General features: G+C 38.8%; 1 protein-coding gene across 1 annotated transcript; it reads right to left on the reverse strand.

The window, feature by feature from the left end:
• Nucleotides 1–11,352: 11,352 nt before the first annotated feature.
• Nucleotides 11,353–11,901, reverse strand: LOC120442216 (claudin-4-like). Its single transcript, XM_039618156.1, has one exon. It carries the CDS (start codon nucleotides 11,899–11,901, stop codon nucleotides 11,353–11,355), a length of 549 nt encoding a protein of 182 aa, XP_039474090.1.
• Between the last annotated feature and the right edge of the window lie 4,368 nt (nucleotides 11,902–16,269).

Below are 16,269 nucleotides of genomic sequence, written 5' to 3' on the forward strand. Positions count from 1 at the left end.
ACAAAGGCTGAGTAATGTTACGAATACGAAGACGAAATTAGGTTCATGTTTTGTGTAATATTAGGTTGAATCAAGTTTGAATAAAGAGAGCACTTGAGGAACAGAGTAAGTTAGAGCATAGTAGGGAGAAGGTTTTTATCCATCACAGTTAAGGTGAGTCTAGTCTTAGACTAGGATCTACTCCGTGAATTATTAGTTTCGGTCATGCTTTTATTTGTTTTGGTGACCTCTGGATGTTATCCAGAGGTCAAGAGAGGAAGTGTGGAGGAGGAAGTATTATGTTTTGTCATTTTGATTTATTATTTTGTTATTATTGGGATTACTGTCATTACTGTTGCATTATAATCATATAGCAAACGTATGTATACAAGAGGTATTGATATTGCATTCAAATGTTTAAACATATTGCCACCCAATTAAGTCTTTATTACAAGTCCAGTTAAAACCACATCAAATTGTTGAGTTGAATCTATAATTTTAAGGCTTTTGAATGTTTTTATATTCTTACACTGAAGTTCAGACTTCAGTGGGTGAGAGACTGAGTTGCAGGCTGACAGGAAGTTATAGGCTTTTGAAGTTGCATGCTTTTGCAGAAGTGAAACTGAAACCAGAGTTTAACTGCAAGTTAAAGAGCAGGGTGTTTATTATGCATTTATTGCGGATTAAGCCTTAAGTAGTTGTATTAGATTGAAATATTTGTGTTATACATTTTACATAGAAGCTAAGATCATTACACACAGGATGGCTTTAGCCTGGTTGCTTGAGTTGAGGTCAACTAAGGTTCAGAGAGCATCTGCGCACAGACAGACGAGACATACACACACACACAGGCACAAATAGAGAGGTCACGACACGTACGCAGTACACAGCACGCACGCGCCCCCGCACGTGCACGCACACAAATTAGATAGACTCAGTTAGTAGGTAAGAGTTTATAACTGCAAAGTTGTGCCTGCATGAACGTGGACCTGATGTTCCAGGAAGATAAGCCTGGGCAGGATGGAGACAGGAAGCATCTGCCTTCGACGTGAAGATGATGTTCTATGTTAAAAGTCATTGTGGTTTTGGAGTGACGTATGCTTTGTTGTCCTACCTTATAAGACCTTTGTCTAATGATTGTAAGTTCAGTTCGACGCTGAAATCTGCACAGCGGTCGGACTCACACATGTGTTCATTAAAATGCCGTCCAATCACACCCGGCTGGATCTGTGTTATTTTTAGATCCCTCTCTCAATATTTTTGAACCTTAACAGCAGTTACAGGATTAGTGCGCCGTCAGTGTAAATTGGTCTGATTGGTTGGAGCCGAGCGCATCCAAAACTAACAGGAATGGTGAATAAATCTATAAATGTGTCTTACGTGTGAAATAAAAATAATAAACCCAACCAAGGATTATGTACGTTAAATCTGCGCACTTTCAGATCGTGAATCACTTTGGAAAATGAAGCGATTTTATTGTTGAATTATCAGTGTTACTTTCATGTGCTTTTGTTGAGAAATGTTAACGATGTCATTAAAAGAAAGCATTAAATTAGGGAGAAAAACCCGTTCGCGGAGAGGGTCCCGGTTCTCCAGTTAGATTGTACTTCAAGGCGTCACGTTTCGCCGTGACGGGGTTATTATTGGAGTAAATGGATGGCTGGAGCCTCTGCTCAAGCGTCTCTTATCACCGCGGCGGGTTCATATTGGAATGAATTGACAACCCACAGCGTCGCATAAAAGCGTGGAAGGGTACCTTCAGCGTCAGCATGAGAAGTTAAGGGACGTGACAAACCGTCAGTATTTTACGCGTCGGGAGTGAGAACGGGTTGTCATTTAACAGTTCTCCAGGTCACAAAATAGGCTTGAATGATCCCCTCCACGATTGTGTGTGTGTGTGTGTGTGTGTTTCTTTGTCAGTGAAGCCTTTATTGTTTTATGTGTGTCTTGAGATTTGTAGCCTTGGTACACCTCTCTCCTGACTTTATTTGCTAGACTGTTTTGTTCATTTTCAAGCACCATTAGTGTAACATTGGTGGCTTGTTTACCAAGCATGAAATGGAACAGATGGTTACAGAGGTAACACTAGTTCTATGAATGAAGGTCAATGATCCTGTTGGTGTGGTCACTCAACAGGCTGGTGTGGTCAAGTTGGGAAAAACTGAAAATGATGCCATGGTGGCACAGCTGTATATGTGCTATATTAACAGGAAAGTGGTTAATTTGGTATTTTATTTCTCCTAAACAGCTCACACTAGGACAGGCTGACTCATACTGTGGCATTTTGTGCTTCATTTAAAAAAAAAACCCCACAGTAACCTCTGGAGTCATCTGTTATTTCAACACAGAAAAAAAGCGCAGCAAACAGTTTCAAAATACAATGGGGTGAAAAAGTGTTTGCTCACTTCCTGATTTCTTTTTGTGTATGTTTGCACGCTTAATATTTCAGATCATCTAAAATATTAAAATATTAGACAAACATAACAAAAATAAACACAAAATGCAGTTTCTAATTTAAGATGTTCATTACTTTGGCCCACATCTTTGCAGAATTATTGTATTTCAGCCACACTGGAGAGAGAACCAGCTAATTGTAACTGACATCCAAATACTTTTTGAAACATGACACATAAAATTTTTTTTTCAAATGCAGCTTTTATTTTAAAAAGAAGAAAAAGTAAAGAAAAGATCTGTCTGTTGCTACGTGGATAACTAATATCACAGGTCTGTATGTGTCTAATCTTTTCTCCATATGTTTATCTTCAGCTTCTGTCACCTACATTTTCTCCCCATTAGGTTACAGCTGAACAATTAGTTTTAAAAATCAAATGTTCAATTAGGATTCCAGCTTCATGTAAAAGTTGAAGTTGAGCAAAAGACAACTATAGACATTATTAAAAAATTATTAATTTGATGTATTTTGTCTGTGATAATTTAAGAACAGCCAGAGCTGATTAAAATGACTATTCTCTGTTTTCTTATAATATAAATTTGATGGTCAGGACTGACACGTTTTCATATTCTTCAGTCCTGGAGCATCACAATAGTTATGAAAGTTTTCAATATACACTAGCCTCACTATAGAGATATAGCCACACATAAGTTTGAAATGCATTTTTAAATGGTAACAAGGTACTCAAATACGCAAATTGCAAACACTTCTGTATGCTGTCTATTTTAACCACAATTCAGACTTTGCTTTTCTACGCATGCAGTCAGAGCCAATTTTGGCTCATGGAAAATCAGACAAATTGATCAGAAATAAAACTTGATGAAAGGACTATAAAATGGGTTGCATGTCCAGTTTTCTACAATCTTTTGCATCTCTGCATAATCACCAGAGCTCTGTGAGCCAATTGATCTACTAACATTAGAGCTTAAAGTGATCTTGCTTGCAGTTTATGCCTTGGTGACCCTGAAATTGAATAAAAAAGAACCTGATTGCTTCTGTATGCAATGCCTGGATATAATGTGTGCATGCAGAATGTATTTAGGGTGAAGTGTTTGTCAGGTTATCATAGCTGCATGGTATTACCGACTATTTATAAAAATATGTTAAAGAAGCAATTAGTATTGTTGAAAAGCCACATTTACTGATGCAAGTTTTTGTGGGTGTATTTTTGTGTTCTTTTTTTCATGGGATAGTGGAGCACAGATGATGATGCTCCGCACAAAGCTGACAATGACCAAGGCCAAGCCTAGAAGCTGTCTTACACCAACAGTCATAATGAAATTCTACAGAAGGGCTGGTATGTAAATGAGATCTACAGTATTTTATCTACGAGAAAATGAGTTGAGCAGTAAGTGGTCTTTGTGTTTTTTACTCTGAGCTTCCTCACTCACCCTCTGAACACACAGAGTAAGAAAACTGTACATTTTGCAGTCAAATACTGGCAGCAGGGTTCACAGTAAAAATGTCTTTGATTGTTTACTGTATGGCAGCTACAAAAAACATTATAAAGAAAATTTAGGAGAAAACTACTCAAAAACCAAATTCTAATAATAATTGACGAAGGTTTGCTTGGCAGCTGGTATGCAAATTAGTGCACTTGGTTGGCATAGCAAAAAAAAAACAATGCAGAGTGAAGAATATTATTGCTCTGGATTTAAAACATATTGATATTATGCATTGCTACTACCAAAGGTCTGTTTTGTTGTTATATTGTTAATCTGATCCTTCAAAAAAAAATTCTGTATTTGATTAAAGAGGAATCTGATTTGCCTCAGGTCTTTATACACAGTGTTGGTCAAGTTACTTGAAAAAAGTAATCAGTTACTAATTACTGATTACTTCCCCCCCAAAGTAATCCAGTTACTTTACTGATTACTTATTTTCAAAAGTAATTAATTACTTAGTTACTTAGTTACTTTTTAAAAACACGATTTACAACCTGAATAGGTGATAAAGCGATAGATCTTTCAGCCCAATTCTACTTTTTCTGCATAATTCATCATACAAAATGTAATCAAATGGAAACGTCTCTTTTTAAAACTTGTTTTATTAGTTTTAATCTTTTAACTTTATGCATCAAGCAAAAATTAAATTATATGCAACATCCTCTGACTGGAAGAAATTTGTTTAACATTTAAACCTATTTTCTGCACATTCCAGCACATAAAATAAAATATTTTTTGTGTTTACACTCACTCTTTCAAATAGATGCAAGTAAAACACAGCAGAAAATAAATAAAATCAAAGACTAGCGGTCCTGTTGCTCTATTTTCACCTGTAAAGCAGGAGTGGGGTAGGCGGAGGTTTACCCTGGTGCAGGTGTGCTGCAGCGGTCAGTGGAAGAATCCGCGAGTTTCTCTGTGAATTTCACATTACGTCAGAAAGCTTTTCGGTGCTTGCTTGGAAGTTTAGGGGTTTCGCTGTAAAGAAGTTTTCTTCCCACGCACAACGGACACTAATGTTTTTGTCACTTTTATGGAATCAAACTCAAAATAAGGTCAGTACTTCCACGCTTTAAATGCTGCATGCTACACTCTGTCCCGCTTTTCGATATATTATGATCTGCAGACAGCTGTTGTCACGAACGTCGCGACTCGCCACGTCACTGTCATGAGACGTTCTCGCAAAAAAATCACGGTTTTAGTAACGCAGTAACGCAGCGTTCCTACGTGAAAAGTAACGGTAATCTAATTACCGTTTTGCAATAATAATCCCTTACAAGTAACGCGTTACTGCCCATCTCTGTTTATACATGTGTGAGATGAGTGGTCTCTGTATGTGTGTGTGTTGCATGTGACTGATGTGTGCATACAGAATGTATCTGAGAAGCCGATGGAAAATGATGAGAAACAATTTCCTAAGTAAGAACCAGTTTCACTGAAATGTGGCTTTTGTGTTAACTTCTGTCTGTGTCTCTGTGTGACCTGCCCAACCAATTCCTCTTTCAATCCACTTCCTGTCCTATTTTGAATGTTCAAGATTCAAGATTTTTATCTGCTATTTGTGCACAAGACCAACAGTTCATGCACATTGGAATTCTTGTGCAGAGCTCTCCAGGTCAAGTTAAAAAATTAAATTTTTCACAAGGTAAAAACAAAGAAACTAAAAAAAAGAAAATAGAAATAAAGCAAAGAATGGAGCAATCATAATATTCACTATATACAAAAACACTGTACAGAGAGGGTGGTAATACACTTCCTAGTATTGCACACATAATATTGCACATTTTCACAAATCTGTTTCACAAATCTGTTTCAGTGAGTATATTGCACATTAATCAGTGATATATTTCCATTGTACATTCGTACATTCAAAATGAGGTGAGGTAGTGCTGTGTTATTTTAAGAGTTCAGTGTTGTTTTTTTGTTTTTTTTGTTTTGCCATCAGTCTGACTATGGCGTGTTCAGTGTTGTGTTGAGTATTCAGTGTTTTGTTTTGCCATCAGTCTGACAGTTGCGAGAAAGAAGCTTTTGAAAAACCTTGTTCTGTGTGTGATGATGCTGTCTGCTCTGTTGTGTCTCAGACTGTATGTACAGTTTTTGTGTCTGAGCAGATGGTGAGCTGGATGGTGTGGTTCCCTGATAACTCTCTACTCTCTCTACTCTAGTGTTGTGTTTACGGAGAGTCCGTGGAAGGAAGTTTTGTTCCTATGATCATCTCCGCAGACTTTTTGCAGGGCCTTCATCTCTGCTTGTGTGGTGTTCCCATACCAGACAGAGAGCATCCTCAGCACAGGCATTATTATGAGTCCTCTGTAGGCCTGAGTGAAAGGGCGGTGGTTCATGCCAGCTTTCCCAGCCGAATGAAACAAAGGGGGTGTCCAAATTCATAGGCTGCAAATTCACAGTCAATTCCAGTTTCCAACAATGGCGGCAGATACTTAGTTTTAATATTACTCTAATTACTCTTTCTGGGTCACAAAATAAACTTTGAAAATATTTTCAGGCAAGACTGTAGCTGTGTAAACTTCAGATATCTGCTCTGTTTATCAAGACATCACATATTTACAAAAGTCTTGCCGACATTTTCAGAGGCGTCTGCTACCCACCAGCTCAATAGCTAGCTGGGAGCTCGAGGATCACTAGAGCTGGTGAGAACAGCGAACTCCCGGCACATCATTTTCAAACCCCGCGGTCTTTCGCTACTCAGGTAAACATGATATATAAGTCACTTAGATAACTTAAAAATGTTATTGTGTCACGGTTCTGGTTTGTTTCGACCCAGTATTTTTAGTTCTTGTGTTTTGGTTTATTTTTGAATGATGGATCGTTTTGTTTCCCTGGTGCTTTGTTGATTATTATTATTATTATTGTTATTAATCTATTTTCAGTGATTCTGGTTTAGGGTTTTGTGTCTCATGTTTTGCATAATTTGAGTTCCATGTGTTATATTCTGTCTGCCTCTCTGTGTCGAGTCTACATCCTTGTGTGATGGTTTCTTGTTTCCTGTTTTATTTTAATAGTCCCAGTCTGATGTCAGTGTGTTCAGTTTTACTTCCCCCCTGTCTCATTAGTCTAACTTCTCCCAGCTGTGTCTCCCTCCTGTTGCCCATTCCCTGATTACTCCCCTGTGTATATAAGCCCTGTGTTTTTCTGTGCTCTCTGTTGTATTGTACTTTCTCCATGCTTTGTGTTTGTCATGTTCCAGTTTTCCAGCACCTCTGTTCGTGAGTTTTTGTTCTGTTTTTGTGAGTCTTATTTTATGAGAACGTTTTGCCAGTAATAAAGCTGCGATTTTGAGTTCCAGTCCTGTTTGGAGAGTGCTGCATTTTGGGTCCTTTTTCCTGCCTGCCTGCCACACAGCCCCCCATGACATATTGTTTGGCTTTTTTTCAGTGTTTTATTTGTTCCTGAGTAAATCGTTTTGGCTGAGATTAAAGTTATAGTTTTCACACAGCTGAAAAAAACGTTAAACAGAAGTGTGAGACGTTTGAGAATTTATGCCAGTGTCCTGATTTAATTTACATAGTAAGTAGCAGAAGGCTGATTTATTAAACTTCAATGAGACAGCTGGTGACGCAAAACTGAAGGCTAGACCATCCAACTTCAAAGCTGCTCACTTCCGGTCTACCCGGCCTACGTACACCCTGAAGGAGTCCTCAGAAGGATGCAGCCTATGAATTTGGACACCCTCAAAGCCTGGGCTTTTTTCACTGTTGCTATGGTGTTGAGAGCAGTATTGGTCAAGTTACTTGAAGAAAGTAATTAGTAACAGTAACAGACAAAGACCTGATGAAGAAGGGCCATTGAGCCTGTTATTACAGGTCTGATGAAGGTCTGATTGCAATAAATTGGTTTGACAACAAATGTGTCAACCTCTTAAACAATGCCTGTGGGTTCATGCCTCTTTCATTGGCCAAACAGTGGAGCAAAGAGTCCAATGCACAGATCACCATTCCATGCCCATCACTCATCCCTGTATATAATTAGCATTATGGGAGGAATTAAACTTTCTGATATGCTAATACAACTGTATAAGACAAGTTATAAGTTAGAAGTTAAGGAGATGGCATATTCCACTGTTCGGATACATCCTTGACTTGAATACCTAGTCTACAAGAGGGACTGTGCCCCACTGGACCAGAAACCGATGGCTCTCAAAAAGTTTCCACCTTGCTGTGTCTGAACCAAGTTAACAAGCCAGCATCTAGAGTTGGACAACCATGATTCAGCTCCCCAAGACCACAGAATAGATGCTACACCCTAAGACCCCAACGACCGAAACCACAAGCAGATGTGCTTGATTTCCACTGTTTTTTTATTTTTAAAACAAAATGATTTTGCACAGTAGCATTCAATAAGAAGTGGCCTGAATGTGAGTATTTTGTGCTGTTGCACATTTTTCACAATTGCATAATAAAAAATATGCATTTTGTTGTTTGATATAATACTTTCCTTTGATTGAATTAAAACAGCAATGGTCACTGGCATGCTCCTAGAAATAAACTGTATCCAATGCCCTGAATAGTTTTTGTTATTAATTTAGTTATAATTTGGCCCTTTATTTGATTTTTTTCAACTGTATTATCTACTGTACTTGTATTTGCATGACATTTCATACATTTACCATGAAGTGACATCTTAACCATTTGGTAGAGATCAATATTTTAAAAACTACAGGGTCTATTGAAAAATAAAATGATTGTGGTTATTACTCACCCAAGTCAATAAGAAAAGCAAACAACAATTTTTCCATTGCTGTTTTCTTGGTGTGGACCTCAAAGGGTTATTCAAACATTTCATACCTCAGCTGTCTCACTCTTACTATAGCGTTCTGCAACTGTGACTAACGTGAGGAGGCTTGGCTTTGGCTGCAGGTATTCCTGTATCCTTCTCAGCATCACACATGTGGGGACCATATAACAGTTCAATAATACTTCTTCCTGAACTTTGCTTCCTCACAAGACCAAGCTGGCATCCTATGTTACACAATTTTTATCCCCTGGATGAAGAAAAATTTACACCAAACCTTATTTTTGTTTTCTGATCCTGCAAACGACTGAGATGAGCAAAGCCCAGAGAACACAAGATACACAAGATCCAACATTCAGACTCAGACAGCCTTCATAAATGAAGTGCACCATGTTGGTCCAATACCAGATACCATTATACATCATATTACTGTGTATAAATAATAACCACGAAGCAAACTTTGAATATGCTGAGCATGAGGTCCCATCAACAAACTGTAAACAAACATCTACCAGACTTCTGTGTTGGAAGAGGTCATGCCTAAAAATAGGACTGTTTCTCCCATCAAGGATCTGTGAAGTGTGTTAAACTGGCAGCAGTCATTGAAATATTACCGACCAAAGCCAAATGCAGAGGAAAGGGCAGCTCATACGTACCAGGCCCACTGAACTACTCCACCTAGAAAGGAGAGGAGGGCTTCCCAATCCAGCAACAACAGGTGACACATCATGCCAGCAATTTCTACCATGCAAATGGCTCAAGTCAAAGATTAGGTCCAAAACGACCAACACATCAAACATTCAATGCATACCTCTTCTGTTGTATTATGCTCGGCCGGACAGCGAGTGGTAAACCTCACATCCCAGTACAAACAGGAGACACCCCAAGCAAGAGGCCTCTAAGTGCACAAACAAGTTGGATTAAGCAGACGGGAAATGCGACTGCCAGTGAGCACAGAGCAATGACTGTAGAAATCAGATAACGGATTTTCTACAGTCATTGGCATAAAGAGGCAGGTGACAGAGTCTTATATACACAGCGCACCTGCTTGCAATAGGTCAGCAGATTCAAAATGCTGTAGATCACTCATTGAGAGCAGGTTTAAATCATCCTGCTACATTATTAAAACCTTTCCCCCATGAAAGAGAGAATGCTCTTGCTGTGAGTGAAATGCACAACGCTGAACTGTTGCTGCATTTTCAGTATAGTTAAATTTTATGTATAGTCCACCTGGTTAGTACAACCACATGTGTCAGTTCACTTAAGTAGCAGTTTTAACATGTTCATTTCCACAGAAAATGAGCACAGCGGGTAACAATTACAGGTTACCTGGGTTACCTGTGGTTGTTTACATCCTCTGAGCGCCTGCTGATGTTTCTAGTCACAATGGGGGGTATTGAAGATTTGATCTATTTTCAAACAATAAGAAAGCATATAGATGTACAGTATTTTTTGGATATCAAGCACGTGAAGCAGACTTTGTAACCAGTGTCTAATACATGTAGGCTAAGGGAAATTAATAATGTGAATAGAAAACATGCACAGAAAGTGTGAGAATTTAAGTTTCTTTTTTAATAATTAATAGAGAGACCATGCTGTGTGTGCAGTAAACATGAGCATTGGTCAGTTATAAAGGGATGTGCAATGTGTGTAAAACGTAATCCACTAGCTTAGGACTATTGTGCCACTTGGTTTTCTCAGAAATTTACCAAGGAGTCTTTGTCAGGTTGTTGTCATTACGTTTTCTTGTGCTGACCTTTATGCTTTGATTTATTTTATTTGCTCAAAGATTTGTTGTCATTGTGCAGACTCCTCTTTTAGTTCTTCTTCTTCTTCTTATCATTATTATTGTTGTTTTTGAGTTGCCTTTCTGACTGACTGCAAGTACAACCTGATTTTCTTTCGGTGTTTGAGTTGAACAATCTAGTTTAGAAGATACTAAATGTTTATAAGTGTAAATTGTAGATTTCTGTCAGTGTTAATTACATTTAATTACTTATTTAATTAAACAATATTTTTGTTCAAGTGGAAATCTAAACTGAATGTCATGAGCACATATTAACAAATGTACTTAAAAACAATAAACACATCTGTGCTGTACTTGTTCATATTTGTTTTCTTCAGGTCTTCTTCAGTCTTTTAAAGATAGAAAACATGTCCCGAACAAAAATATTTTTTCAGAGTTTTTATTTAGGCTTTTGATATTAAAACAGAGACAATGACATAACGATATTTGCAACATATGATCTCTCATGAGAATCCAATAGAGAATTGAGAAAAATGAATCTTGATTTGACCTATGGTATATAATCAAGCAATAAGAGTTAAAAACAACAACAACAACTCAAAAGAAAAGTATTCAAAGAGTAAATGAAAATCACATTATCATCAATATTGAAGCAGTTTTTCAAAGAAATAGTTATCAGGCTTAGACTTAGACTTAAACCACTTGATACACATTCTATAGGAATATTAGATGCACAGCGTAATAATATCACAGAGATCCGGGGGGTTGGGGGATAAAGGAAGAACGTAAGTTACACACTCAGTGCTAACATTTCTCCTTATTTTCATCACATTTCAGGCTGTATTATTGTACTGAAGGGAAAAACAGAAGATCATAATTATGAAATAATTCTGAAAACATTTCTTTTGTTTCCAATGGGCTGGCGGATGTCTAAAAGCAAGCCTTACACTGAATTACTTAACTGTACATTCAGTATGACAGTATCATTCCTGCCGGTACAGGAGCACGCCTCCTCCCAGGAACAGAAACCCAGTAGTGAACCAGCCAATGTAGAGTGAGGCTCCCAGCTTTATACTCTTGTGCTTGTAGGACTCACGAATGATGATGTTGGCCATCCAGCAGACAGGTATGAACACCAAGAAACCTGCAATGATGAAGACAACTCCGGAAGCAAAGCCCACTTTGCGTTTTTGCCCATCATCCAACATGAAGTTAATGCGCTTGTTCCCGGCCACACCAAGCAGGATTCCAAAGATCCCACTGATGATCGCGATAATCACGAGTGCTCTGATAGCTTTCATGGTGTCATCTACCAGTTCTGGAAATACAACTTCATACCTAACGCATTCGATCTTGCCTGTGACGTATATTGTACAAATTTTCCATAAACCATGCCATGCCCCATAAATTCCATGAAGGTACTCAGTATTAATGAAGACTTTCCAGGCAGGGAGAGCACAGATCATGATGGTCCCCAATACACCGTTGATGGCTAAAGCCAAACCCAAAATCTGTCTTCTACCACCATCCATAATGAAGCTCTTAATCTCTTCAAAACAGTAAGTTGGTGTGTGCTTCAGAGCTGCAGTAATTGATCTTGTTAGTAACTGCTGATCAGGCAGAGTTTTTATGCGTCCTAAACACTCAGCGCAAATGGGTTGTGGCTTTCTCACCCACTTGGGGGTGTGTCCATATGAAGCCTGTGTTGAGGCCCTTATCATTATCATACATCTCTCTCTCTCTCTCTCTCTCACTCTCTCTCTCTCCATCCATCTGGTGGAAGGAGGCGATACTGCAGGTCACTCCCAGCCCCTGGTGCACACAGGGGAGCTGATAATAGATAATAAGATAAGATAAACTTTGATTAATGGGAAATTTCTTTGGTCACGGCGGAAAGTGGACAGTACAAAGTTAAGAGCACCAAAAATTAAGAAAAAAAACTGAATAGAAGATAAGATAGAATAATATACTATACTGGAGCAGCTACCGACCTATTTCTAAATTACCGTTAATTGCTAAGCTTCTAGAAAAGGTTGTGGCTAAGCAGCTTAGGGCAGCTCTAGATAAACATAGCATTTATGATAAGTTTCAGTCCGGTTTTCGTCAATTTCACTCCACGGAGACAGCTCTTCTTAGGGTCTCAAGTGACATCTTGGTGAATAATGATGCAGGAAAATGCTCTGTTCTACTTATGTTGGACCTCAGATCAGCTTTCGACACAGTTGACCATCACATCCTCATTGAAAGGCTAAAAAATTGGGTTGGTGTATCTGGAACTGCTTTAGATTGGTTCTCCTCGTATCTCCATCACCGATCCTTTTCTGTGGCAGTTTCTGATTATAGGTCATCCTCTACTTCCCTTGCTTATGGTGTCCCTCAAGGGTCAGTTTTGGGGCCTTTATTGTTTTAATTTATCTTCTCCCCTCCAGCATATAATGGGCTCTTTTGAGGATATTTCTTATCATTGCTATGCTGATGATATTCAGTTGTACGTTTCTTTTATGCCTGAGGATTTGTCTAAGCTTCAGCGGCTGAATGATTGCTTAGATTCGATCAAACGTTGGATGGCTGCAAATTTCCTCCAACTCAACGAGGGAAAACCGAAGTCCTCGTATGCGCCCTGATAGATTTCTATCGCAGATAGTGAAAGCCCTGGGTCCTCTCTCACTCTATGTTAAATCCTCTATCAGGAATCTAGGTGTCACCTTTGACTCCAGTCTCACATTGGATGGGCATGTCAATTCTCTGGTTCGGTCTTGTTTTTATCATTTAAGAAATGTGGCTAGGCTAAGCCCGATTTTATCTCGTTCTGAACTGGAGATTGCTATACATGCATTTATTTTCGTCACGGTTGGATTATTGTAATTCGCTGTTCATGTGTCTTAGCAAAGGTTCTCTGGATCGTCTGCAGGTTGTGCAAAACGCTGCAGCGAGGCTTCTGACTAAATCCTCCAAGTACTGCATGTGACACCATTGTTATCTCAGTTACACTGGCTTCCTGTTAAATTTAGAGTTGATTTTAAGATCCTGGTCTTGACCTACAGAGCTGTGCATGGACTAGCACCTGCCTACATCTTTGATCTGCTACAGCCCTATGTCCCTTGCAGGTCTTTGAGGTCATCTGATCAGGGCTTACTTGCTATAAAAAATACTAAGAGGAGGACTAAGGGTGACAGAGCCTTTGCCAATGTGGCCCCGAGACTGTGGAACTCTCTCCCCAAGCATTAAGAACTGTGGACTCAGTAGCTGTTTTTAAAAACAACTCAAAACGTACCTTTTTAAAACTGCTTTTGGTTAATTATTTGCCTGTTTTATTTTCTCTTTTTAAATCTTCTTATGACTTTTAATCTTATGTGCAGCACTTTGTGATTCTGTCTTGAAAGGTGCTATATAAATAAAAATTTATTTATTTATTTATAAAATAGAATAAAACACTGTTGCATCAGAAAAAAATGCACTACTAGAAGGAATAAAAAAAAAACTAAATAAATTTACATTTAAATTTAAATTAAATTTTAAGAAAATAATTTGGGGATAGGACTTAAAAGACTTAACATTTTTTAAATTAATTGATTAACAAAGACCAGAGTAATAGTAAGGTATAAATAAATACAGAGTATAAAAAACAACAGTAATGAGTGAACAGGATTATTATTAATAATAATAATAATAATAATAATAATAATAATAATAATAATAATGACAATAATAATTAAACAACAAATGAAGTTGAAATAAATAAAAACAAATTAAAAGCAGTAAATAAAAGGGTTCAGGGAGGTCTGTACACAATGAGAGAAGTCAATGTTCAAAAAGAGAACAAGGAAACACAAAGAAATCACTAAGCAAGCTGGGGTTATACTGACAGAGGTTAGCACAACAATCCAGCAAAGAACTCCACTGAGGCCTTAAGCAGGGCAGGAGGAATCAACGGTGATAGATGGCAGGTGAACAATTAGCAACGATGGAAAACAGGTGAGTTTGAATTTAATTCTGGATTTAACAGGAAGCCAATGAAGGGAAGCCAATATAGGAGAAATATGCTCTCTCTTTCTAGTCCCTGTCAGTACTCTTGCTGCATCATTTTGGATTAACTGAAGCCTTTTCAGGGAGTTTTAGGACATCCTGATAATAATGAATTACAGTAGTCCAGCCTAGAAGTAATAAATGCATGAACTAGTTTTATCTCAGTTGTTCTTCTGGCTGAAGTTTAGTCCGTTTACAGCATCCTGACATGTGATTGCATTTGTTCCTAATCACTGGGAACCAGGGGCGTTTTAGCCCATTTTGGGTGTGCTGAAGCATCCCCAAAATGAATCAAAAGCACCCCAAAGATTTCTTACTCTTTTTTTGGACAATATTTACTGTTTGCGTGACACACTACTAAAAATATAAAACCATAAGTTCATACAGATTGAGACGTAATATTTTAACAACAAGAGTATAGATATCCCCCCAAAAAAAAAAAAAAAAAGAATGGTTTGTTCCAGCTTGCTCTCCCTGCTCTGGCTCTATCGCCCTTTCTGCCACAGCGATGGTGGCTGAGACGCAGCGGAGCGGAGGTGTGAGTGCCTGGCTTAAAACAGGACATATTAGCTGTATTTAACCTTCAGTTACTCTTTATATAGTTAGGTAGGAGTCAGACCATGTTTCTTTTTAGCTGAAAGAAATTACACCCAGGTAACCTGCAATGTTGAAAACGTGTTTTCCGACGATGGTGGAGGTGGTGGTGGTCAATGGTAACTTTATTGTCCTGAATGGGAAATTGATTTGCAGTATGTCCATACAGTGATATAAAAAAAACCAACAACAAACAAACACAACACATACACACAAAAAATATAAGCCCCAACAAAACAACCTAAATTTTATTATCAAAAAAAAGTGCAGTGTGCAATGGCAACAACACTTATGGTTTAGTGTTATCAACCATGATAATAGCAGTAGGTACGAAAGACAATCTATGTCTCTTTGTCTTCACTGCAGGCACTTTAGAACGACGACCTGATGGAAGCAGTTGAAAATCATTAAAGAGGGAGATTATTGGATGATGGGGTGGGCGCAGTCTTCTCTGCGGTGGGGTCGGGTGGGCTGCTCTGGACTCTGTGGGGCGGTGCTGCTGCTGTGGGCCCCGGTCCGGATGGGCCTGGGCCCCCTTGCCCTGGTGGGTTCCAGAGTGTGGGGGTGCCTACTGGAGTCAGGAGGGGAGCTGGCCCCAGGGAGGGGCCGTTTGCCCCTCCCTTTCTTCCCATCCTCAGCTACCTCCCTCTTCCCGCTCCACCACACCCACACACACAGGGCTTGGGGTGCAGGTGTGTCACCAGGTTGCAGAAGAGGCACTCCCCCTCTGTCCCTTTTTGGTCGCCTGTGCCTCAATTTTATTCCGCAACCTAGACAACCACATTACTCATCCTCTCATAACCAGTGTTGGGAAGGTTACTTTTAAAATGTATTCCATTACAGAATACCGAATAAATGCCTCAAAATGTATTCTGTAACGTATTCCGTTACGTTACTCAATGACAGTAACGTATTCTGAATACTTTGGATTACTTAATATATTATCATGCTTTTTACAACTACATGAATGCACTATTGCTGTGTGATTTATTACTATTACTGAAGGTCCGCGGCTCCGAACCATAGTAAAGGGACCTCTGGCTAATACGTCGGGTTCGTGTCAAGCTCGTAGCCGAAAACTAGCTTTACTTTGTTGTCTGGGTCACTTTGCTAGTGAGAGAGAGAGCGAGGCGTTGAAAGACTGCTCCAACGGAACTTATTGTTTCGGAGGAAAACACGAACACAGTGTACAGTCTAGTCTTAATAGCTTACTTACAGCTGGGCTCGTCAGGCACTCTTCTTGGCTGCAGTGGTTATTATTATATTTACATGCTTCCAGC

Source organism: Oreochromis aureus, linkage group 10, assembly GCF_013358895.1.
Source record: "Oreochromis aureus strain Israel breed Guangdong linkage group 10, ZZ_aureus, whole genome shotgun sequence".
In the NCBI taxonomy this organism is placed as follows: domain Eukaryota; kingdom Metazoa; phylum Chordata; class Actinopteri; order Cichliformes; family Cichlidae; genus Oreochromis; species Oreochromis aureus.